We start from the raw sequence: 24,407 nt of genomic DNA, 5'->3' as shown, positions 1-24,407 counted from the left end.
ATCCATTCGTTTGTTGATGGCACTTGAGTTGTTTCCAACTCTTTGCTATTGTGAAAAAAGCAACAATAAACATAGGTGTGCATATATCTGCTTGGGTAGCAGTTACGGTTTCCTTAGGGTATATTCTCAGTAGTGGAATTGCTGGGTCAAATGATATGTCTTTTTGCAACTTTTTGAGAAAGGGCCATACAGCCTTACATAGTAGTTGCACCATGTTATATTCCCACCAACAGTGAATAGCGAGCGGTTCCAGTTTTTCCACAACCTCGCCAGCATTGGTTGTTTGCTGCTCTGTTGAATTTTGCTATTCTTACTGGGGTGAGATGATATCTCATAGATGTTTTGTAATGCCTTTTATCAAAGACCTAAAAAGGAGGAAATTGAGTTGAGAGTAGGGAACCACAGTACCACCAAGAGAGATTTACCAGAGATGGAGTGCGTCCTTTCAGGCCCGGCTCCTTGGCACCAGGGAGGGCCAAGATCTCCAGGGAACACCGAGCCCACAGATGCTGAAGGAAACAAGGACTTTCCTCCACAATCAACAAAGAAAGAGGGGTCCTTCTTTCACAGCTAGGACCCTAAATTTAGATTTCTAACTTCAAAACTGTAAGGGAAAGGGAGCTCTGATGGCCCAGTGGCAAGAAGCTGCACTGCAATCCCAGAGGTATGCAGTTCAAATCCATCAGATGGTCTGCTGGAGAAGGAGGGGCAACCTCCTCCTGTACCTGTCAGATCCGATTTGACCGTACACACACACAAAATAATAAAATTTTTAAAATTAAAAGAAAAAACCACACACACAAAAAAAACCCTGTAAGGGAATAAATGTCTGTTTGGTACAGTCATCCACTTGTAGTGTCTCTGTTACAGCTTCACTAGGTGGTCTACTGGGTAAGGAGTTGTACTGCCAACCCAAAAGCACGAGGTTTGAATCCACTAGCTGCTTCCATCGGAAAAGACGGGTAATCTCCTCCCATGTGATTTCCTGCCTCTGAAAACCCACTGGGGAGCCAGCTGTGAGTCTGTTCCACCGCAATGGCAAGCCACCACAGATAACTAAGACAACATCTGCCCAGAGATAAAGCTCAGAAAGCAGGAAAGGGTAGAAAAGAAAGATGAATAAAAATGGGAAATACAGGGAAGAAGTGAGACTACTGTTACAACATGGGGATTCTCAAGATGGTCATGCAACACCACAGGTGTGAACTGAATGGAAAACCAAGCTGCTCTGTAAACGTTCACTCAAAGCACAAAAAGTTATGGGGGGGAGGGGAGAAGACTTACAAAAATAAACCCAGAGTCACAAAAGCAAATACAGACACACAGATAGTGGCACACACTCATGCTGGGCTATTTCCGAAGCAAGCAGGTATAGCAAGCACCCTAATCCTCCCCAGGCATCCCTTACCTCACACATGTAGCCCCCCATGTAGTCTTGGCAGGTCCCCCCATGCTGGCAGGGCTGAGCCAGGCAGGGGTCCACCTCCTGCTCACAGTGGCTGCCCGTGCGGCCCTCTGGGCACAAGCAGTAGTGGGTGCTGCCCTCATCCATGCACCGCCCGCCCGCCTGGCACAGCTGCTCTGGCCGCACACCTGGGAAGATGAGGATGGCATGGGGCACAAGGGCAGTCATATATGCCCCCCTCCCTCCTGCATGACCCAGGTTGTCACACACCCTCCAGCTGGCACGCACACGCACTCTCTCACACAAGCATAAACACCCCTGCCAGCATCCTCCATGGCATTACCCAGCACCCCTGCTGGCATCTCATTAAAGTTGTCACACACACCCCCTGCTGGCACAGCCTCAATCACAGCCTCCTCCTCTCTGTGCTGACACAGAGTCTCCCAGCTAGAGCTGGGACCCTGAATTCCAACTTTCAGCTTAGCTTCCTGGCCTCTGAGAACATACATTTCTGTTTGCTGAGACAGGAGCATTATGGGAGACAAAGGCAGTCTCACATACAGTATCGCATACAGCACGCACACGTCCTCACAGGTTTTCAAAGACGCACATGCGTCTTCCAAGTCCACACCCCCCCCATCATGCATGCCTGCATCCTTGCACCATCATCAGCTCACACTAGCAGATGCACAGAACCCCGCCCCAAGTCCACTCTTCCCCTCACCCATCTGGGCTGCAGCCTCCCTGCAGGGCAGGCTCCTGATGTCACAGAGGCGGCCACTCCACCCTGGGGGGCACAGGCAGTAGAAGGAGGCCCCGGTCTGTGCACAGCGACCTCCGTTCTGACAGGGTGCCCGGCTGCACCAGTCTATGAGCGTCTGTGGGGAGGAAGGAGGGAGCGCTGAATATCACTAAAAAAACCCCTTAAAGCCACATCTGACTACCCCTCCAAGACCCAAGCAAGTTCGATGCCTGGGATCTCCAGCATAACCACTAGAACGCCCCGTCAGGACTCCACCCCTGAGATCTGAAGACCTCTGCCCAGGACCCAATGCAGCCGCCTATCTGAGAACACAGCTCCAGATCCCTTCCTCGAAAGGCCAGCAAGCTCTTCCCAACTATCCCTCTGCAGCCCGATCCCAATAGGATCTCTCTCAGGATCCCCAGCAAAACGCCCACCTGGCACTGGTTACCAGTGAAGGCCTGGGGACAGGCACAATGGAAGCCTGGGTTGGTGGCACTGCAGACGCCCCCATTCAGACATGGCCGTGACAGGCAGGGGTCGACCTCGTGTTGGCAGTGGGCACCAGTGTAGCCTGGTCGGCACAGGCAGCTGAACGAGTTCACACCGTCCACACAGGTGCCTCCATTGAAGCAGGAACTGGGGGGGGGGGGGACAAAGAGAGACACAGTGTGTAAGACCACCTCCACCTCCTCTCGGCCTGACCCTCCTGCAGGATCAGCTGTGAGAAGTCTCAGGCAGGGCAGGCTCATACTTCCTCCTTGGCCCCTCCTAGGTGCAGGGCCTCTGTCCACTCTCTGAGGTCCTCCCCCACGAGTTGCCGTCCTTTCGCTTATACCCAAATCATCTTCAATGCTAAGACACATAGAGGCCCTGCCCATCCTGGACCCCAATCTCAAGTTGAACAGCCAAATACTCACTGCCCCTTCCCAAGGCCCTGCCTCTTCAAAGCATCAGAGACCCAAAACTCCAAAGTTAAATGGTTTGTGTATTTGTGTGTATTGCAACGTACAGTGACCCTACACAGCATTCCCTGTGGCCCCACAAGGATTCCAAGGCTGTAATCTTTATGAAAACAAATTGTCGCATCTTTCTCCTGCACAGTGAATACTGGGTTCAAACTGCTAACCTTCCAGTTATCAGCTGGAGCTTGACGCACTGTGCCACCGGAGCTCTCAATAAATCACCCAGAATGGAAGCCAAAGCACCCAAAAACATGTTTCCCCATGTCTGGTGAGTCTCTCCTCAATTCTCAACTCTAACAGGAATTCTAAGAGGAGGTCCCCTTTCCCTCTGGCCCTGCCCACCTCTGGGCTCCAATAGAGGCCCTTCCACAAGGCCCCGCCCCATTCCTACATTCCAATAGAGGGCCTTCCTCAAGGCCCTGCCCCATCCCTGGGCTCCAATAGAGACCCTTACACAAGGCCCCGCCCCGATCACTAGGCTCCAATAGAGGCATTTCCTCAAGGCCCTACCCACCTCTGGGATCCAATAGAGACCTTTCCACAAAGCCCCGCCCCATCTCTAGGCTGCAGGCTCCAATAGAGACCTATCCACAGGCTCCGCCCCATCTCTAGGGTCCAATAGAGGTTCTTCCACAAGGCCCTGTTCACCTCTGGGATCCAATAGAGACCCTTCTACAAGTCCCCGCCCCATCCTGGGGCTCCAATAGAGACCCTATGTCCCTCAAACCCCGCCCCACCCCAAAACAGCCGAAATCTTCCCTCCACCCATACTCACTCACCTAGGGCTACAGTCTGGCATGTCCTGCTCGCAGTGGAAACCTCCGTAGCCAGGAGGGCAGGAACAAGTGAAGGAGGCCACGTGGTCTGTGCAGGTGCCTGGACCACAAGGGCTGCTCAGACACTCATCCACATCGTGGGCACATCGCGGGCCAGCGAAGCCAGGGAGGCAGGAGCAGGAGAAGGTGCCCACACCGTCCTGACACAAGCCACCATTCAGGCAGGGGTCTGTTGGCATAAGAGGGTCAGCTGCTCACTTGCTTTGTCCCCACTCAACTCAGCCTTCCCCTGGCCAACCCCTTGCACAGAAAGAGACTCAAAAACTCAAGTTCCATTGGGGAGAGGCCATATTTGGTCAAAGGGCTTAATTCTGACCCCTTCTATAGCTTCAGAAGAACTTGGGTGTGCAAGCAGTTCACATGCTCAGAAACTAACTAAAAGGCTGTAGTTCAAACCCACCCAGAGGTGCATCTAAAGACAGACTAAGAATTCTATTTCTGACAGGAAACAGCCTCGAAAACAATGTGGAGTGCATTTCTATTCGGCACGCATAGGGTGGTCAACAGGTTTAATTTAAAACTACATGTTGTCCAGAAAAAAGAAGCAAAGCAAATCATTAGTCCAGAGAACTAATGAACTACTCCAGCCACTGAGACCAGGAGAACTAGATGGTGCCCGGTGACCACCACTGACCACTCTAAAATGACTCACAGTAAAAGATCTTGAATATAGTCACTGAAAATGTGGAACAAACTCAAAAACTTTAAAAATAAAAAAGGGGGGGTGGGGGAGCCAGGTTTACTGGTCTAATAGAGACTGGTAAGAATCCCCAAGACTATGGTTCTTCATCATGTTTTGAACCTGGAACAAAACTTACTCCCATCACTCAACTTTTAGCCAAACAATAGACAGACCTAGAAGGAACAGTAAGGAGCCCAGTGGCATAATAGTCTGTAAAGAGCTGTGCTGGCAGTTCAAATCCTCAAGAGGTTCCAAAGGAGAAAGATGAGTAACCTCTTCCTACACTTCTGAAAAACCCGCTAGAGGGTGAGCCATGAGTCAGTTCTGAGGCAAATGAGTTGGAGTTTTCTAAGATAAAGAACAATAACACCTGAGGAGCCCTCGCCACTTAGAAAGATTAACAATCACATAAAGTCAAAAGAACAGCACTTGCCTATGGATTAACGCCAGAAGGCAGGAAGGAATAGGCCAGAGGATTAATGGAAATGAGACTCACAGAAAGGAAACAGGGAGAGTGCTTTTACATTATGGGAATTGTCAATGTGTATGAATAATTGAATAGAAAACCAATTTGCTTTGTAAACTCTATCTCAATCAAATCACAATAAACAAACGAATTGTACATGCTGCTTATTTTGATTATTTATGGAACAGTACTGCTGTCAGAGAGCTTGAACTTTAGGCTGAGTGCTAGCATGCTTTAGGCCAAAGACAGTACACACAGCTTGAATCAAACTCCAGCCCTAGTTCTTCCTCTTAAATTTCCATGTGACTTTAGGCAAGTCACTCTGGGCCTCAGTGTCAGGCACATAGGAAAAGCTAGAGGATCATGGCCCCTAGGTTAGTCGGCAGCCCCACCAAGAGCTCCCTGTACTCACTGGGGTCGCAGTCATCGATGTCCTGATCACAGAAAGGGCCACCATACCCGCTGTGGCAGGTGCAGCTGAAAGTTCCCGCCTGGTTGGTGCAGGTACCATGCGAGCCACAGGGTGAGAACCCAGCACATTCATCCACATCCTGCTGACATCGTGGGCCTGGGGGGCAGGGAGTAAGGAAATACCTAAGGTTAGAGGTGACAAGGAGTATGTGAGGGGCTCAGGCAAGAACATCGAGACTATTCCCCCTAGGGGATTTGCACATGGAATAAACACTCTAATGGAAGGCTGCTCTTCTTTGCGGGGTTGGGGAGGAAGACATTTATTTGCTGTCTAGTGAATTCCAACTCAACAGTCCTGCATGTAGAACCATGACCCATAAGGCTTTCAATGGCTGATTTTTTAGTAGATTGCCAGACCTTTCTTTGGAGCTCCTCCCCCAGAAGATCATGAACAGCCAAACATGTTCACTGTTTGCACCACCAGAAACTCCATTCCTCTGGGAAGCTGTACCCGAACTTTTAGCCCAAGTCTTAGCTCCCCCAGCTCTATTTATATCGCTTCTTTTACTCCAGCCTGTGTGAGACTGATAGCATCTGTATAGATGGTATAGCTATATAGGCATAGCTATATGACTGGTAGCTCAACCTTTGTTAAAAGGAGGCCTCCTCAAAGGCAAGGATGAGTGTGTTCCCTGTGGGTCCCTAGCATCTCCCCACACCAGACAGGGTGCACAAGAGGTGAAGGAAAGAAAGAAGAACGAAGCAACTGGTATACCTTGCCAGCCTGGAGGGCAGGAGCAGACAGCCAGCTGGCCAGGGGCAGACTCACAACGGCCCCCATTCTCACAGGGGTTTGGGGTGCAGGGGGACGGGAGCTCACATTGCTGGCCTGTGGGGGAATAGGCAGAATGAGTTGTTCTCATCTCCCTTTTTATATCAACCAAAAAAAAATTCTTGATAAAAGAGCAAGGGACAAAAGAGGTAAATGTAGATGAGGAAGGGGATAGGAGAGGAGGAAAGGGACACGCACCTTGGACACCAGGAGGACAGGTACAGTGGAAGCCTACTCCATCACTGATACAGGTGCCACCGGCCCTGCAGGGCTGGGACTCACAGGCATCCTGAGCAAGGCTCTGGTCACACCTGGGGCCACTCCAGCCAGTCTCACACACACAGCGGAACCTAGCAGGAGGCATTTGAGGGGTCAAGCAGGCCTGGGAGGTAAGGGGGGATGCCGGGAGCTAGGGAGAGGCCTCACCCGCCAGGCGCATCGTGGCAGACACCGTGACTGCAGGGCTCACGAGCACAGGGGTGGCTGGGCGGAAGGCAGAGTGGAGGCAGGGAGCCTGGGGGGCACAAGCAGCGGAAGCCGTTTTCTCCATCCACGCAGGAGCCTCCCTCAGCGCAGGGGCTAGAGGCGCACTCATTGATTTCCACATTGCAGAGAGGCCCTAGGGTGAGGGGCCAACACACAGACAAACTTGTCATCCCAGGACAAGAACAGCAAAGCTCCTCCCCCCAATGCCAGACATGGAGTTATAACCTTGCCCCCCACATCTTTGAGCAACGGTTTAATTGCATCTCTCCCCAAACTCATATCCACCTATGTGATAAAATGAATTGGATCTTCTCAAAATATAGATTGGAATCCTAACTAACTCCTATGCCTGTGGACATAATCCCATTTTGAGCTGATTTTGTTGTTGTTGTGAGTTTTTGTTTTTTTCATATGACATTTAGAGAGGTCTTCAAGCAATCCCTTCTGAGATATAGAAGGAGAGGGTCAGGCAAAGAAACAGGGAAGTACAAACTGGGGAAAGTCACCCATGTGGAGGACACCAAGAGATGCTGAGAAGAAAAGTTAAAAAGGATTTTTCCCCACATGGGACAAAGAGAGCCTTGTCCTAGAGCCAGTGTCCTGAATCGTAACTTCTTTTTGTTTGTTTTTTTGTTTTTTTCTTGTTGTGTGCTGTCAAATCGGATCTGACTGGCACAGGAGAAGATTGCCCCTCCTTCTCCAGCATAGCATCTGGTGGATTTGAACCCGTTGCCTTTGGGATTGCAGTGCAGTTTTTTTTGCCACTAGTCTACCAGGGCTCCTGAATCGTAACTTCTAATCTCCGAAACTGAGAAAAAATAAATTTCTGTTCAGTGAAGCACCCCCCCTTAAAGTTACAAGAGCAATAAGAAACTAAGACAATCTGTGAATGGGGCATCATTTAGATACAGAGTTTTTCAGATGTTATTTCAGCTTGCTTGGCTTCACAACCAACACTTTTGGCACCAGCAGTCAGGAAACCAAAAGACAAATTGCACTGGGAAAATCTGCTGTCAGGGACCTCTCCAGAGTACTGAGAAGCAACAATGTCAGTCTAGAGACTAAAGTGCCTGATCCAGGACATAGTTTTTGCAATTACTTGTTATGCATCAGAAGACTGGACAATGACTAAAGATGACAGAAGAGCTGATGCCTTTGAGCTGTAGTTCTGGAGAAGAGTCTTGAACATGGACTGCCAAGAAAACAAACAGGTCTGTCTTGGTAAGGGTGAAACCAAGTTTCTTCTTGGAGGCTAGGATTTTGAAACTCTGTCTCACATAGTTTTCACTATGGATTGAAGTTCAACATTAAGAAAACAAAGATTCTCACCACTAGGCCTATTGGCAGCATCATGATAGATGGTGAAGAGATTGAGATTGTTAACAGCTTTAGTTTGCTTGGTTCCACAAGCAACACTCTTGATACCAGCAGCCAGGAAATCAAAGTACAAATTTCATTGGGAAAGTCTGCTATCAGGGATCTCTCCAGAGTACTGAAGAGCAATCATATCAGACTGGAGACTAAGGTGCACCTGATCCAGGCCATAGTCTTCACAATTACTTGCTATTCATCAGAAAGCTGGACAATGACTAGGGATGATAGAAAGATAATTGATGCTTGTGCCAGAGAAGAGTCTTAAAAATACCATGGACTGCCAGAACAAACAGGTTCATCCTAGAGAGGGTGAAACCAGGCTGCTCCTTGGAGGCAAGGATTCTGAGGCTTCATCTGAGATACTTTGGTAATGTTGCAAGTAGGGACTAGTCCTTGGAGAGGAACATCATGCTTGGAAGGGTGGAGGGTCAGTGAAAAAGAGAAATACCCCCAAAGATGAGATGGATTGATTCAGTGACTGGGGTAATGAGGGTAGGTATGTCAGAGACAAGGTTGACATAGGATAGAGCTGGATTCAGGGCTATTGTACAGAGTTGCTATGAGTAGCATGCGATTTGACAACACATAAAAACAACTCACATACTTTGGATACATAAAAACAACTCACATACTTTGGATACATGGCTAGGAGAAGGACATCATGCTCGGAAGGGTGGAGGAAAAGTGCAGGAGAGGAAGACCCCAGATGAGATGAACTGATACAGTAAATGAGGCAATGGGGTTAGGTATGTTGGAGTCAGTGAGACTAGCTCAGGACAGAGGAGCGCTATGAGTTGCAGGTGACTTGATGGCACATAACAACAAAAAATGAGCTTAGATCATACTGAATAATACAAACCCATTGCAACTGGATTGCTTCTGACACATGGCAATCCTCTATCGAGTCTCTGAGGCTGTAAATCTGTAGGGGAGGAGACTGCCCAGCTTTCTCCTGCAAGAGCATCTGGCGAACTTGAACGACCTTTCAGTTGCCAGCTCACATTCACAACACCACCAGGGATCTTTTACTGAATAATGAATGATAGGCCATAAGCCCAATACAAAAGATGTCCTTACATGAGAAAGACTTGGAGACCAAAAGTTAAATAGACACATAGCAGTACAGACCACAAGAAGACAGAGGCAGAGACGGAAGCGATGTGTTTATAAGTCAAGGACATCACCAGCCACATCAGAAGCTGGAAGAGACAAGGACAAACCCTTCCCTAAAGCCTTCCGTGAAACATGGCCCTGTCCACACCTTGATTCTAGACATCTGGTCTCCAGAATGGAATGCATTTCTGTTAAGTCACTCAGTTTGTGATTTAACACATGGCTCTCATTTCAAACCATTTAAGCTCTTACAAGTCAGAACCTTGTCCCCCAAGACATAGTAGCCTTGTCCGTGACATCCTCATCCACAAATTTACACAAAGCCACTTCTAATTCCACAAATTATCATGGTGGCCCGATCCAAAGACAGACCCTCAACCAGCTGGATTGACACAGTGACTGCTGCAATGGACTTGAATATATCAGAGATGATGAGGATGGCACAGGACAGGACAGAGCTCAGATCTGTTGTTCACAGGGTCACTGGGAGTTATACTCAGCTTGATGGCACCTAACAACAACACTGCCATTCAAAGATACTCTGTCAATGAGTTTAGACACCCACACATATGCTTCAACATCTTTTTGATCAAACTCTAGGACTGCCTCATTCCAGAGAGAGATAACAAGACAACAGAATAAAAAGAGGACAATGAGCTGGCCAACAGAGCTGGGTGTCCTCATCATGCTGCAGGTAACCCTTCCCGAGGCAGCTGCTCACTTACCTGTGTACCCAGGCTGGCAGACACAGTCGTAGCGATTGATGCCATCACGACAGACACCAAAGGTGCAGGGGTTGCTGGCACAGTCATCGATATTCACCTCACAGTTCACACCTGGTGGAGGGGAACGTGGTTGGGACCATCCACAAGTGTGGCCCCTTTAGGTGCACCCAATCCAACCTCTTGTGCCCCTCCAAATGCAGTGTCGCTGTCCCAACCCGGCCCCCGGCCCCACCTGTGGTGCCTGGCGGGCATCGGCAGAGGTATTTGTCCACCAGATCTAGACATTTTCCCCCGTGGCGACAGGGCTGGCTGCGACACTCGTCCACCTGGCTCTCGCAGCGTGTGCCCGTGTAGCCTGGGGCACAGGCGCATGAGAAGCTGGCGATGCCATCCACACAGCGCCCATGGTGGCAAGGGTCTGGCGAGCAGTCGTCGATGTTCTGCTCACACAGGGTGCCCTCAAAGCCTGTGGGAAAGGAGAGTCAGGCTCCGCCCACTGCCTAGGTCCGCCCACACCAGTGGCTCTGTCCAATCCTAGCTCCGTCTTCCCTCAGGCCCCGCCCACACGGCCATCAAGAGGCGGGCTCCATTCAAGCCCCGCCTTGTAACTGCCAATCCATCCAGGTAAAAGCTCAGTGGTGCTTCCCTGGCCAAGACCGTCCCAAAGCTGCGGCCCTACCTCCGGTTCTTACACAATCAGCCCTGTTCCAATCATGACAGGAGGTGGGGTACAGGGGAAGTGCCTGGGAGGGACAGAGAGGTTTAGACCCACCCTCCTTTAGCTAAATTAGATCTGGACCCTGTCGGGCCCTTTGACCCTCTCCAAGCTTTTTCAAGGCCTATGTCCACCACTGGCTCCTTCCCTAATCTGCCATTGGCTGCAACCTCCTCCTATCTGTGCCTGTGTCCATCATTGGCCCCACCCATGCTCAGCCTTCCTGCAGCCTTTTTCAGCACTGCCAGGCCCCAAGATATCTCCAGATTCCTCACCCTCTGCGCAGCGGCACTCGTAGCCGTCGGGCTGGTCCACGCACTTGGCACCGTTTCTGCAGGGCGTGCTGGCACACTCATCCACATCCAGCTGACACGTGGCCCCACTGAAGCCTAGAGGAATGGGGAGAGGGGAAGGGCGACCAAGGTAGGGTCGCTCAGAACCAGCTCTGCTGCCTATTTGGAACTGGTACCCCTATTTACTGGTTTTAAACGAATTTCAAAGTTTTACACACCATGTGGTTTCTATGTTAAATTGTTACCCTCTAGTGTGACTTTAAGGGAACTCTGGTGGCTTAATAGTAAGGAGCTGTGCTGCCAACCCAAAGACATGAGGTTCAAATCCACCAGCTGCTCTGCTGGAGAAAGATGAATAAAATCAACTCCTCTGAGATTTAATGTCTCTTAAAACCTGCTGGAGGTACACCAGTGTTCAAAACAGTGTTATTCAGCATTGTAAGAACATGGAAACAGCCCAAATGTTCAACCACATAACTGAGAAATTATGGTACTTTCCCACAATGGAATACTATGCAGCACATAGGAACAATGATTTTATAAATTACTACCTAACATGGGAGGGACCGGAGAGCATTATGCTAAGTGAACTAACTCAGTCTCATAAAGACAAATACTGTATAAGACCATTATTGTAGACGTGTATGAGGATCCAAGGGGGCCGGGCTTAATCATAGGGTCACTAAATTTAATGGGTGGAGGGAGGGGTGGGTAAAGGAAAGGGGAAAGATCCCCCGTGAAAAAACAATGTATATGAACTTTCTAAGTAAACCAGTATAAAATGAACAAAAAACAAAAACCTGCTGGAGGGTCAGCTATGAGTTGGTTCTGACAGCAAGACTTTATATTTACTTCTGGCCACACCCCCTCCCAGGCCCATCCATCCTGGCTCACTCTCCAAGCCCCCCAGGGAGCTTACCTGAGGGACAGGTACAGCTGAAGCCATTGACCCGGTCCTTGCAGATGCCACCGTTGACACATGGACTGCTCTGACACTCATCGATGTCCACCTCACAAAAGGTGCCTGTGAAACCTGAGACGAAAAGGATCAGGTCAATGGTATTCCCAGGGGGGTTGAGGGGACTCAAAAGGGAAGATGGTCTCCCTCCTTGATTATGGACTGGCCTCTTGGAGCTCCACCCCATCATCAGTCCTGACCTAGTTTCCAGATTTGTCCTCACTCATCCAAGTTCCCAACTGGTCCTAGTTTCTCCATAGTCTGGTTCTTCAGGGCCTTCCGCCAGGGCAAAGTGCAGGCCATGCCCCCAAGCCTAGGCTTAGACTACAGGCTCCACCTTACTCACCTCCTTCATCCAGTCCTCACCACCATCACGTAAGCCCCAGGGGACTCTCCAGTCCAAAACCTCCAGAGGCTCGTCCATTTAGTCTTTCCCTCAGCAGCACCCACAATTCTACTGTCCCAGGCTCTGTCCTCAGTCTCTCCAATAGTCCCCTATGCCCAGCCCCACCCTATGCCCTCCCTCTCTCTGCCTCAGCTTCTGGCATCACCAGGCTCTGCCCTGGCCTTGCCCCATCACACACCTGCCATGCAGATGCAGGTGAACTGGCCAATGCGGTCCAGACACGTGGCCTGGTTGCGGCAAGGCCCCGACAAGCACTCGTTGATGTCGGTCTCACAGCGGGGGCCTGTGTAGCCTCGCCCGCACTGGCACAGGAAGGAGCCCTGGGTGTTCACGCACCTGCCCAGGTGTTCACAGGGGTTGGCTCCTGGAAAAGGAGGGACATTCAGCATGGATGTGAGCTCTCCAGGCCTCGCTCCTTGCCACCCACACCTAGACCATGCCCCTCACCTATGGAGCACTCATCCACATCCTGGTCACATGCCCCTCCTGTAAAGCCTGCGGGACAGGTGCAGATGGCCCGGCCGTTCACAGGGTTGGTGTCACAGATGGCGTCCTCATGACAAGGATTGCTGACACAGGCGTCATCCAGGTGGCACAAGAGCCCTGAAATAGGGGCAAGCAGAGCTCAGCAACAAACCTTCCAAGTCTGTGTAGAGGTTTCAAACCCCCCTATAATTTTGCTTTTGTTTTTTGTTTAATCTACAGTGTATTTGGTTGTTGTTATATGCCATCAAATCAACTGTGACTCATAGCAACCCTATGAACAACAGCTCTCAACTCTGCCCTATCCTTTTAATTATGTACAAGCATTTATTCAAATTTTCAAATATACAGGAAAGTTGATAAATCACATACCTATCACTTTTAGGTTCAGACCTGTTTTTCATGGGGCCACTATGGGTCGTACTAGACTTGATGGCATCCAACAACAATGACTTTTATTCCACTCTAGTTTGTGTATGTTGTTTTACAGTGTTATAAATAAATCTACTTTATCTTTATTCCATCAGGGAGTTCTGGTGGCATAGTCTATGGTGAGTTGTGCTGCCTCTCCAGCGGTTCAAATCCACCTGTAGTCCCGCAAGAGAAAGATGGATAATCTCCTCCTGTGAGGTTTCCAGCCTTGGAAATCCAACGGCCGGTCAGCTGAGTCAGACCAGTCCGTCATTTTTCTAACTACCCATTACCTATATAACAATCTTATCTTTTGGAGAAAACTACTTGAAAATGTCTACTCTTTGTTTTTAACCCTACAGAGGCTTCTTCTAGTTATAAAAAGGTCCTCCCCTTTGCCTGTGCAGACCTCTCTGCCTGGCCCGCTCTTGCTTCTATCTCCAAGTTCCCCTCCTCAAATCCCTTCTCCGACCCTTGTCCTTCTGAAAGGTCCCCTTCACTAGAAGATATGCTCTGCTTTCTCTGTTGCTGTTGCCATCGAGTGAGCAACCCCAGACACAATGGCATGAAGCTGAGTTCTATACTATCTCGGTGATTAGTTGTGAATCAGTTCACTATAGCCCAAAGGGTTTTCATGTGCTTATTTCAGAGTTAGATCACCAGGTCTTTCTTTCTGTTCTGCCCTCATTTGGAAGTCCTGCTGACATATGCTCACCATCATAGCAACACAAAAGTCTCCACTGGTAAGATAGGTAGGTGGTGAGTGGAGATGCATTAACTGGCCTAGAACCTGGGTCTCCCATATGGAAGGTGAGAATGCTACCTTTCTCAGTTATTCCGCCTGTTAGGTGCCAAGATGTGAAACCTGTCCTACTCTGTGCCATGCTCACAATTTCTGACACACTCGAGCCCATTGCTACAGTCCCTGTGTCTGTCCACCTGGTTGAGGATCTTTCCTCTCCTTCGCCATCCTTCCAGCCAGTGCTTCTCTATTCCCACGACTTCAGCCCCAGGTCAGCCACCTCCAAAGTCTCTTCCAGTCTCATCCTTCTCTCCAAACCCAATCTCTATCTAGCATAGTCTTCTACTACTCAAGGGAGACTCCACCCGTGCACCACTCAAGAACCATCTATGGCTCCCTCCTGCCCACAAGGAAGACAGTTACTCACCAGTCTTGCCCATGGGGCAGGCGCAGTAGAAGGAAGCCACTCGGTCATGGCAGGTGGCCCCGTGGAAGCACACGGCTGTGGCGCAGTCATCGATGTTCTGGCTGCAGCTCTCACCTGTCCAGCCGTTGACGCACACGCAGCTGTGCCCGCCCAGCATGTTGAAGCAGGTGCCCCCATTGTGGCAGGCGTTGGGCTGCAGCTGACACTCATCCACGTCCTCCGTGCAGAACTGGCCTATGTGGTAAACAGTCACCCCAGTCTAGCCACTTGGAGTGTGCCCTCTCCAGCTCTGCCACCCAGCTCCCTTCACCTCAGGGCCCACCTGTCCACTCAGGGGGGCACTGGCAGTTGTAGGTGTTCACACCATCCACACATGTCCCCCCGTTTAGGCACCGGTGTCCTGGACAGTCATCCACGTTCACTTCACAGTTTTGGCCCTCAAACCCTGGTATGGGGGAGAGGCAAGGGTTATTATGGACTGAATTATATTCCCCCCCCAAAAAAAATATGCACTATAAAATCTCAACACCTATCCCTATGGATATAATCCCATTTGGAATCTGGTTTTCTTAGTTATGTTAATAAAGTGGCTTGTGTGTGTGTGTGTGTGTGTGTGTGTGTGTGTGTACCGTCAAATCAGATCTGACTGGTACAGGAGGAGATTGTTCCTCCTTGTCCAGCAGAGCATCTGGTGGATTTGAACTGCACACCTCTGGGATTGCAGTGCAGCTTCTTGCCACTAAGCCACCAGAGCTCACCAAGCTATGGCATTTTAGGGTGTGTTTTAAGTCAATCCTTTTAAGGATATAAAAAGGGAAGATCTGGCACAAAAACAAAAAATCATGAATGGGGGAGATAGAAGCCTCATTAATATACCCATAGAACCGAACCAAGAGAAGATGAGTGAGAAAAGAATTCTCCTGCTGAGGGGAAAAAGCACCTCCCCTTGACACTGGCGCCTTCAATTCAGACTTCAGCATCCCGACCTGTGCTCCATGCCATAGGGTCACAACTGACTTAAAGGTGATGCAGGTTTTCTGAGGCTGTAAATCACATGGAAGGAGACTGCCCATCTTTCTTCACTGGCGACACTGGCTCCAGAGAGGTGGAACCTTTGGGCTAGCAAATCCCTACAGACTCCCCCACCAGAACCCTAAACTCTAAGAAAATAAATTTCAGTTCATGAGGGACACCCACTTGTATTTTTGTTACGAGACTAGGAAACTACCACAGGTTAGGCTGTTTCATAGAGTGAGGTAAGGAAAGGCCTCTCTGTGAGAGAGGGGAGCAGGGGGCTGCAGCGGGTCAGGGGAAGCCATCAAACAAAGTCCAAGGCCAAGTGGACCCAGGTACCGCCTCTGGCCCCTCCCTCCGACTCCCCTGGGCGCGGTGCACTCACCAGGGAGGCAAGCGCAGTCATAGGTGTGCTCGCCACTCTGTCGGCAGGTGCCCCCATTCCGGCAAGGCGATGGAGCACAGGGCACAGCGGGCTTCTCACACAGTGGCCCCGAGTAGCCAGCCGGGCACTGGCAGTGGAAGGAGCCAGGTGTGTTGAGACAGGTGGCCCCATGGCGGCAGGGCCCACCTGCCCGGCATTCATCGATGTCACTGCGACAGCTGCGGCCCTGGTAGCCCGTCGGGCAGGAGCAGACATAGCGTCCATCGGGCCCCACAGAGCAGCGGGCGCCATGGGCACAGGGGCTGCTGAGGCAGGGGTCCAGCAGGGAGCAATCGGGGCCTAGAAGGGCCAGTGGAGGTTGAGCTTGGGACTGGCCATATGCCTGCCTGACTGGGGCTCCCCTCCAGTATCCCCCTCACCTCGGAAACCACGAGGGCAGCGGCAGGAGTAGTGGGCAATGCCCGCCACCACCGAGCTCTGGCATACGCCGCGGCCGGCACAGGGGCCTGAATGGCAGGGGTCTTCCAGCTGACACTGCTCACCTACCCAGCCCGAAGGGCACCTGCAAGCAGAGGCAGGTTGGTGGGGGCAGGGCAAGAAGGCACAGAGACACACAAGGCAGGTAACAAAGCCTCAGGCACACAACACAACAAGCACACACACCCACTGACGCAAAAAAGATCTCCTGAGATTGTGTTAAGAACCCAAACATATCACCTATTGCCATCAAGGCAACTGCAACTCATGGTGACCTCACATGTGTCAAAAGAGAACTACACTCTATACCGTCTTCAGTGAGTACTTTTTTTATTACATCCCCCCCATTTTTTCCCTTTGCCATTTGAGTGAAAGTTACAAAGCAAATTCACCTCTTCATTTAACTATTCATACACATTTTGTTCTATAGAATGAATTTCTATACTCTGGTTTCTCTTCAGACCATATAAATCTTTTGCCTATTACTCTAACATTAATTTCTAGATCCACAATGAAGTCTCACTTTCCCTGCCTCCTCCCTTTAATTTTGAAGACGATAGAATGCCTCATGAATTTGCCTATCATCCTGGCCCAGAGATTATAAAGATATAATCGTCTTTATATCATTCCAATATTCGTAGCTTAAGTGAGCACTTAATGAGAGTATTTTACACAGATAGATTGCCAAGCCTTCTCTGGAGGTACCTGGGGTGGGCTCAAATCATCAACCCTCTGATTAGCAGCCACGTGGAAACTATTTGCGTCATCTTATTAGAGACTTACTAGGAAGACAGCCACAAACGGAAGTGATTCTCAAGGCCTCGGCTCTGTGGGCTTAAGTGGTAAAGACTTGCACTGCCAATCCAAAAGCATGCAGTTCAAATCCACCAGGCAGCGCCACAGAAGAAAGATGGACAATCTCCTTCCATGTAATTAACTACTCTGAAAACCTACTGGAAAGACAGCTATGAGCTGGTTCCAACTCGACAGTACGTAACAACTCAACATCAACCCCTTGGTGGAGTTCTTGGGTTGTGAGCATTAAGTGCTCAATTACTCTTTGAAAGGCTGGTGGTTCAAATCTACCCAGAGGTACCTCTGAAGGCAGGCCTAGTGACTACTTCTGAAAGATCACAGCCATGAAAACCCTATGGAGCAGTTCTCCTCTGTACATACGGGGTCACCGTGAGTGAGAGCCAGCTCAACACAACTCTCAGCATTCCCTCTTGATGCCCAGAGCCAGACCAGACAAAGAGAAGTCCACGATAATGAATATTTAACACGGCAACACGCAGGGTAATGAATATTTAACACCACAACAGGCAGAGGCGCTGAATGGAGTGAGCAGAGAGGCCCCTCAAAAAAGTTAGAGCCCTATCCCAGAACCTGAGAACAGGACCTTATTTCATTGAAAAAAAAAAAAAAAAGCTTTTGCAGACATAATTAAGGATCTCCAATGAGATCATACTGGATTATCCAGGTGAGCTCCACATTCAAAAGCCAGTGTCCTTCAACAAGACCAAAGGCAGAGAAGGCAATCATGTGACCACACATCACTGGAGTGATGCCACCACAAGCCCAAAGCTGCCTGGAGCCACCAGAAGCAGGGAGAGGCAAGGGAGGATCCTCCCGAGAGCCTGGGGAGGGAGTTTAGCCTTGCTGACACCCTTGTTTTGGACTGCTTGCCTCCAAACTGGGAGAGAACGGATATCTGTTGGTTTTTTTGTGTTTCAAGGGTTTTTTTTTAATTTTAAATTGACTTTAATGAAAGTTTACAGAGGCTTTGGATTTCCATTCATTCATTGTTGCACTTTTCTCCCTGCCCACCCCTCCCCCCATTCGCTTTTCTTTTTGAAAAATAAAACAAAAAATGCTTTCATTGTTATTCAATCCCTCCCCCCAAATCCACTCCACTATGCTACCTTCGTTCTGGACTCCTGTCATGACAATAATATATAATCATATATCCCTTTTAAGCAGTTCTCTCTCATGTTTCAGTGCAGTATACACTATTTATCCCATATGCCATTTGTAATGGAGGGCCCAGGAAGCTCACCCCATCAAGGTACAAAGGAGATAGTGATAGAGTGGGGCTGCTCTATGGAGTGGGGTCAGGAAAGGCCTCCCTGTGAGAGGGGACACCAAGGGAGATATGAGGAACAGTGTTCCCATCAGAAGAAAAAGCATGTGTAAAGCGAGTCCGAGAGACTCAAGAAAGACATGTGCACACCTGCATGTGTGCACACACAGAGACAAGACACAGATACCCACGAATGAACAAACATGAACCAGGTCCACACCTCTCACAAGGACAGGGTCACCTCCCACATGGCCTGACACGTGTTGTTGTTTTTGTTAGGAGTCACAGAATCGATTTTCTTTTTTCGAGTATCAGCCCCATGTGACAGAGTAGAATTACGCCCCCGTTTCCTAAGTTGTCAATATTGTGGAAGCAGACCACCGGGTCTTTCTCCTGTGGAGCCGAAGGACCCACCAATCTTGCCAATCTTTCGGTTAGCAGCTAAGCACTAAGCCTTTAGCCAAGGCTCCTTGGGGAGCCACTACCTCAAAGCGCCTCAACTTTTGGCCACTATCCTTTCTCCAAGGGAGGGAGGGGGGAACTGAGACATCATTGTCGTGATTCCTCTCATAAAGAGAAGATCAGTCGCTCTGCACGCAACTCCTTCGGACCACGAATGCAAGAGAAAATGAACGGAATTTGAGAACTGTTAGGAGAGGGGTCTTCGGACTGGAACAGCCTAAGGGGACTCGGAGGGTCAAAGGGAGGAGCCTGGAGAAGAGAGAGGGTCCAGGCCCCGCCCCGGCCCTGCTCCTTCCACCCCACTCAGTCCTGCGCTCCGATCCCGCATCCCAACCCCCTCTTTCTTCCCTTTCCCTGACGCCTGGGGCTGAGCTCAAGCAAGTAGCTGACTCAGTCGGCGTCACCTACAAAATCCCCCCACCCCAGCCCCCAGCGGGGCAGGTCCTGGCATGGCCAGGCCTGAGAGTGAGAGAGTGACGCCAGAAAGAAGGGGGGGGTCCACTTTCGGCCCCCTCCCCAAAGACCCCTCGGGGCGCCGCCGGCCGCCAGGACTGTGCACCGGGAGAGGGCGCGCTGCGTTCGGACGCACTGCGCGGCCCGTGCCATCCAGCTAGGCGCGGCCTGCCCGCCCCCTCTCGACGCCGCGGGCGGGTTCCCACGCTCCGCGCCCCGCGCCCCCGCCGACCGGTCGGGCCGGTTCCAGCCCCCGCCCGCGCCCCGCCCCACGGCTTGGGCTTTGGGGGAGACTCGGTGGACGCTGAGGGGGGGGCACAATTGGGGGGACCCACTGGGAGGCGAGAGGTTAGAGTTAGGGACCAGAGCGTGGGAGGCTCTTGGGCTGGGGAGACTAAGGCGTTCCAAGAGAAGCGAGGACAATTTGGGGTGTCCTCAAAAGGACAGGGATCTTTTGGACCTTGAAGGAGATTTATGGGGCCCCGTAGGGAGTGGTTCCCACGAGCCAGCTGGGGGTATTAAGCCTGCTCCGCTCCGGCAGATCCAGACTCCGGGCGGCCGCGCGCACCGGTGATTCACCTGTCAAGGGGGCGGGCCAGCCGCGGGCGTATTCACCTGTCGGCAGTAGTCCAGGTGCAGAGCCCTACTGCGCAGGCGCCCGGTCCTACCGCGACTCCACCTCCCAAGTGAGTGGTTTTAGGTCGCCACTTTACCCTACTCCCACCACCGCCTCCCCAGAAACTCCCTGGGCCAGGCTCTGCCCCCACCCAGGTGAGTCCAGGTGCGGCTGCGGCCGAAAGAACTGCCTGTGTAACTTGTGAGAGATTCCCTTAAAAATAGTCACCCCAGATTATCCAGCTTGGGCTGCGCTCGGTGCCTGGCACACACACACTGTTGAATAAATGAATACATTAACAAACCCATTCATGGCTGCTGAGTGAACAGCTATTAATAGTGAAAACCTTAGAAAGGAGCCATGTCTTCTAACCAACCATAGGAGAGGTTCCCCACGTGTCATCTAGTCCCAGGGTCCCTAACATTATCCCTGTGCATTGAGGGTTTACCTTCGTGGTCTATGCCAGTCTCTGTTAATCTTTACATTTAGTCTTAGAAAGGAAGAGCTATTGTGGTTGTTTGCCACGGAGTCGACTGTGACTTACAGCAAGCCCGTAAGACACCGACGAACTGCGGTTTCTTAGACTGTAATCTTTATCAGAGCAGATTGTCAGATCTTTTCTCCCCTATAGACTGGTGGGTTTAAACCACCAACCTTTGGCATCGCAGCAGAACACTAACCGCTGTGCCACCATTGTTCCTTGAGGAGCTTTTTACTGACCCATCTTCCAGATGCAAAAGGTGAGCTGCTCAAACCACTTGCCCAAAGGATCCCCAAGCCAAGCCCAGAATGTAAACACATCTGGCTCTGCTCACCTCTTGTCCAGCCCCCTGCCTGCCTCCCTCCAGCCCTTGGCCTTTCTATTATCCAGCGTCAGAATTCTTGGGCCCCCGGCAGAGTCCACAAGCCAGGGAGATATTCCTAGGTTACAAATGCAGAGCAGTTCAGAAGATGGAAATGATTAGCCCTAGGTTATACAGCCAGAGTGCAGCAGAGTCACCTGCAGATTCCGTAGACATGGGAGGATACTGACGGTACCCACACCACTACCACACTACCAAGTGAGTGGTTCCTAAATGTTTGTTGATTGAATAGTAAACCCTCTCCATCCATGTGATTTTTCTACATATGATTCTGTGAGCTGGAATTACCAGTAAAACCTACTGAGGTCCCCTCAATTCGTGCCAACCACCATGTGAGTCAAGAATAGAATGGGCTTCATACTGTTTTCAGTGGCTGATTTTTCAGAAGCAGCTCACCAGGCCTTTCTTCTGAGGCACCTCTGAGGGTAGGGGGGGCGCTCAAACTTCCAACCTTTGGCTAGCAGCTGAGCACTTACTCATTTGCACCGCTCAGGGACTCCTGACATTAGGAGTAAACAAAAAACCTATGTCCATCAGTTGATTTCAAGCCATGGAAAGAAACCCCGTGTGCAACAGCATAGAACTGCATGCCAGAACTGCATGCCAGAGAGTTTTCCTATGATTTTTTTTGAGGTGGATCACCAGGGTGCCTCTGGATGGATTCAGACTTCTAAATTTTCGATAGCCAACCAAGCACATTAATCATATGCAGTACCCAGGGATCCCTGAATTTAATTAATGGACCCATATTCCAGACGGAGGACCTAGGGTATATACATCCGAGGCAGCCAACGTGATGTGGGATTTAAGCCCAGGCTGGATGGACTCCAGAGCCTAATCGTACTCTATTCCTAAGAAGCAAACAAGAGGTTTCATCACTGTTGCCCAAGGCCACTAGCACTGGCAAAAGACAAATTACCCCCTCCCCTTCCACCACTGAGCCTCAGCCCACTGAGGGCTCCACGACTCACAGACAGACAGTCTCCCTCGTGGGCAGCTGGGTGCAACGACCTCCATTCACACACTGGCTCTCATCCAGGCAAGGGGAGGCTGTGGGGGGTGGGAAAGGAAGGTGAGGGTCAGCCAGGCATCCAGAAAACCCTGCCTAGAGTGGCAGGCTCCCTCCCTCCCTCCCCCAGACAACAGCTGCACTAGGCGGGGGTGTCACCTTGAGTTCAGGGAGCCCCCCTACCCACAGTTCCCACGCCCCCCCATGCCTCAGCCCAGCTGTTTGGGCTGCAGCTGTCCCTGCCAACTCTAACCCTGGGAACCCACAAAGCAGGGCGGGCAGGAGGTGGGGCCGCCTGTGCCAGATGTGGGGGCTCAGGAAGCTGCCAGAGCTGAAAACGTGCAGGATGGGGGTACCAGGGCAGGAAATGCTAGCAGGAGGGTTGCCGCTGTGGGACTGGGTCCTGGAGTCACCGTGGCAGGGGGCAGGGAAGTGAGGAGGGGGCCTGCATTGGATGGTACTTCCCCTGCTATTTTCCATCAACTCTACAGGAGCACGTACCCAGCAGGGTGTCAGGGTTCTGGCTCCCTGTGGGCAGCCCAGCCACTCCCAGGACAGCTAACACTGGGCACTGCTTGGGTGGAGCATGTGTGAAAGGGAGGAGCAGTTGGCCCAAGATGTGTGCTGCCCTGTCCAGCGTCCTCATCCCTGAAAGCTATGTCCCTTGGGGGTGTGGCTCCTTCTAACTGTCCCACAGAATGAGGCAGGGCTGGGTGTGAAAGAGCAAGTGGAGAATGGCGTACACATTAATGCGTGTGCATGTGCAAATATGCCTGTGTGCAAAGGTATGAGAACATGCATGGTGCCTGTGTGCACCCAAAGAGGGGATTGTGAACAGAGGCAGAGATGAAAGAAACCAGAAGCTGACACAGAGAGTTGGAGTGGAAAAGTGTCAACATAGCAAGGGGACAAGTTGACAGAACCCTGTCTCCCAGATGGGGCCTGTGGGTGTTTGTGAATTCACTTTGGAAGGACCCTCACAGGAGTGTGTGGGCTGCACTGATCCGCGGTCAGTGTGACTTGTGTGAGGTGTGCACGTGAGTTAGCAATGTGTGAACTGTGTCTGGACTCAGGTGTGCATGCTGCGTCCATGTGCACGTACATGTGGACACCCAGGCACAAGAGCACACACCTGAGCATGCTACATGTGTGCAGCCTGGCGTGCATATCTGTGTGTGAGCTATGTGGGTGCAAGGGTGGCTGTATGTCTGTGTGAACTATTGATGCAAGCATATCTGGGGTGCTGTATTAGTGTATACATGTGAGAGCTAAGTACGGACATGCCCTTGCACTGGTGTCCCTGTGCGTCTGAGGTGCGCGAGGGACATGCACATGTGTGCTCTCATGTGTCAGTGTGTGCTGTGACTCTTGAGTGTGTCCATGTGTGAGCCAGGTGTGCACATTTGCATTTCTGTGTGTGTGAAGAGACTCGGGCTTCTTGTGCCTGTGAGCCTGTGACAGGCCATGTGTGTGTCTCAGACCGCGGGGGCGGCCGCTCCTGCCCAGTCCTGCCTTGATCTCAGGGCCCCCAGGGCTGGGGAAAGGAGGTCATTCCCACCCCCACGCCACCGCCACCGAGCCCCAGCGCCCAGCCCCCTGCGGTGCCTCGGGACCCTGGGTTGGGGCTCGGCCCCGCGCCCTTCCCCCGCCAGTCCGGCCTCCCGTGGGGGGCGCCCCTGCAGCCCCCGCCAGGCCCCGAAGCTCGGCCCGCTTTGTCTGGCAAAGAAAGCGCGAGGCCGGCCTGGGGGAGGGGGTGTCTAGACGGCGCGGCCATTGTCCCGGTCCATGGAGGAGAGGGCGGGCGGGGGAGGGGCGGGGGGCCCCGGTCGCGGAGGAGGGGGCGCTGAAGCCCTAGGGGAGCACGTGGCCCCGTGCCCCCTCCCGTCCCGGCGCGGGGGGCGGGTCCCGGGGTCGTCGCGGCTGGGGGAGGGCTGGGCGAGGGCAGGGGCGCGGGCGGCTCCGGCTCCGCTCCGGGTCTTGGCGCGCGCCGGCCTGGGAAGTTTTCTCCGAGTTGAGCGCTCCAAGAACTTCGCGCCCCCTCCCCGCCCCCCGCGCGGCCGGGCCTCCAGGGATGGAAGGGGGGCTTTGTGCAGGCTGGGGACACCCCCGCCTGTGGGCACCCATGGTCTAGGGTCCTGGAGGCCCTGGTTATGACCTTCCTAGGACTCCAGGCGGAGCTGGGATGGAGCGAACCCAGACTCTCGGGATACTCCAGTTTTGAGTCCCTGACGCCTAAACTTCGAGTCCTCAATCCCAGACTCCTGAGTTCCTTCATCCTCAGCCTCGATAGCTGCTGAGCTTTCGTTCCTCGAACCCGTAAGCTTCTGCCTCGACCCCTATTTTGCGCCCCCGCGCCCCCAGGGACTGCCACGCGGCTACCGGACACCAATTCCCCTGGCTCCGATCGAGGTTGCTGGTTCCAGGCCGCTGGCCCCAGGCTAGTGGGTCCTGGCGCTGCCCCCGTCCCGCCCTCCGGGTCCCAGCCCTCACCTGCAGCCCCCGGCCCCGCGAGCAGCAGCAGCAGAGGCAGCACCCGCACGGGGGGCGGCGACGATATCGGGAGGCGGTGGCGGCGG

At 51.9% G+C, this 24,407-nt stretch overlaps 1 protein-coding gene across 1 annotated transcript in view; it reads right to left on the bottom strand.

The window, feature by feature from the left end:
- The window catches only part of NOTCH3 (notch 3), a gene marked incomplete at its 5' end in the record, with an annotated part of 40,652 nt that extends 16,246 nt beyond the window's left edge, over nucleotides 1-24,406 (bottom strand). The window contains 20 exons of the mRNA XM_006898342.1: nucleotides 1,409-1,593; nucleotides 2,130-2,283; nucleotides 2,585-2,786; nucleotides 3,892-4,117; nucleotides 5,509-5,664; nucleotides 6,283-6,396; nucleotides 6,538-6,689; nucleotides 6,766-6,958; nucleotides 10,038-10,148; nucleotides 10,270-10,503; nucleotides 11,028-11,141; nucleotides 11,965-12,078; nucleotides 12,588-12,773; nucleotides 12,857-13,012; nucleotides 14,473-14,706; nucleotides 14,795-14,917; nucleotides 15,872-16,210; nucleotides 16,291-16,433; nucleotides 21,794-21,872; nucleotides 24,322-24,406. Coding sequence (XP_006898404.1) covers nucleotides 1,409-1,593; nucleotides 2,130-2,283; nucleotides 2,585-2,786; nucleotides 3,892-4,117; nucleotides 5,509-5,664; nucleotides 6,283-6,396; nucleotides 6,538-6,689; nucleotides 6,766-6,958; nucleotides 10,038-10,148; nucleotides 10,270-10,503; nucleotides 11,028-11,141; nucleotides 11,965-12,078; nucleotides 12,588-12,773; nucleotides 12,857-13,012; nucleotides 14,473-14,706; nucleotides 14,795-14,917; nucleotides 15,872-16,210; nucleotides 16,291-16,433; nucleotides 21,794-21,872; nucleotides 24,322-24,406 — 3,300 coding nt within the window. The remainder of the gene's footprint in view (nucleotides 1-1,408; nucleotides 1,594-2,129; nucleotides 2,284-2,584; nucleotides 2,787-3,891; nucleotides 4,118-5,508; nucleotides 5,665-6,282; nucleotides 6,397-6,537; nucleotides 6,690-6,765; nucleotides 6,959-10,037; nucleotides 10,149-10,269; nucleotides 10,504-11,027; nucleotides 11,142-11,964; nucleotides 12,079-12,587; nucleotides 12,774-12,856; nucleotides 13,013-14,472; nucleotides 14,707-14,794; nucleotides 14,918-15,871; nucleotides 16,211-16,290; nucleotides 16,434-21,793; nucleotides 21,873-24,321) is intronic.
- Nucleotide 24,407: the final 1 nt, after the last annotated feature.

This window comes from Elephantulus edwardii, unplaced genomic scaffold (assembly GCF_000299155.1).
Source record: "Elephantulus edwardii isolate Elephantulus edwardi_28Jun2011 unplaced genomic scaffold, EleEdw1.0 scaffold00226, whole genome shotgun sequence".
NCBI lineage: Eukaryota > Metazoa > Chordata > Mammalia > Macroscelidea > Macroscelididae > Elephantulus > Elephantulus edwardii.
Note: the sequence above shows the minus strand (reverse complement) of the source record. Positions and strands in the feature narration are given on the sequence as shown.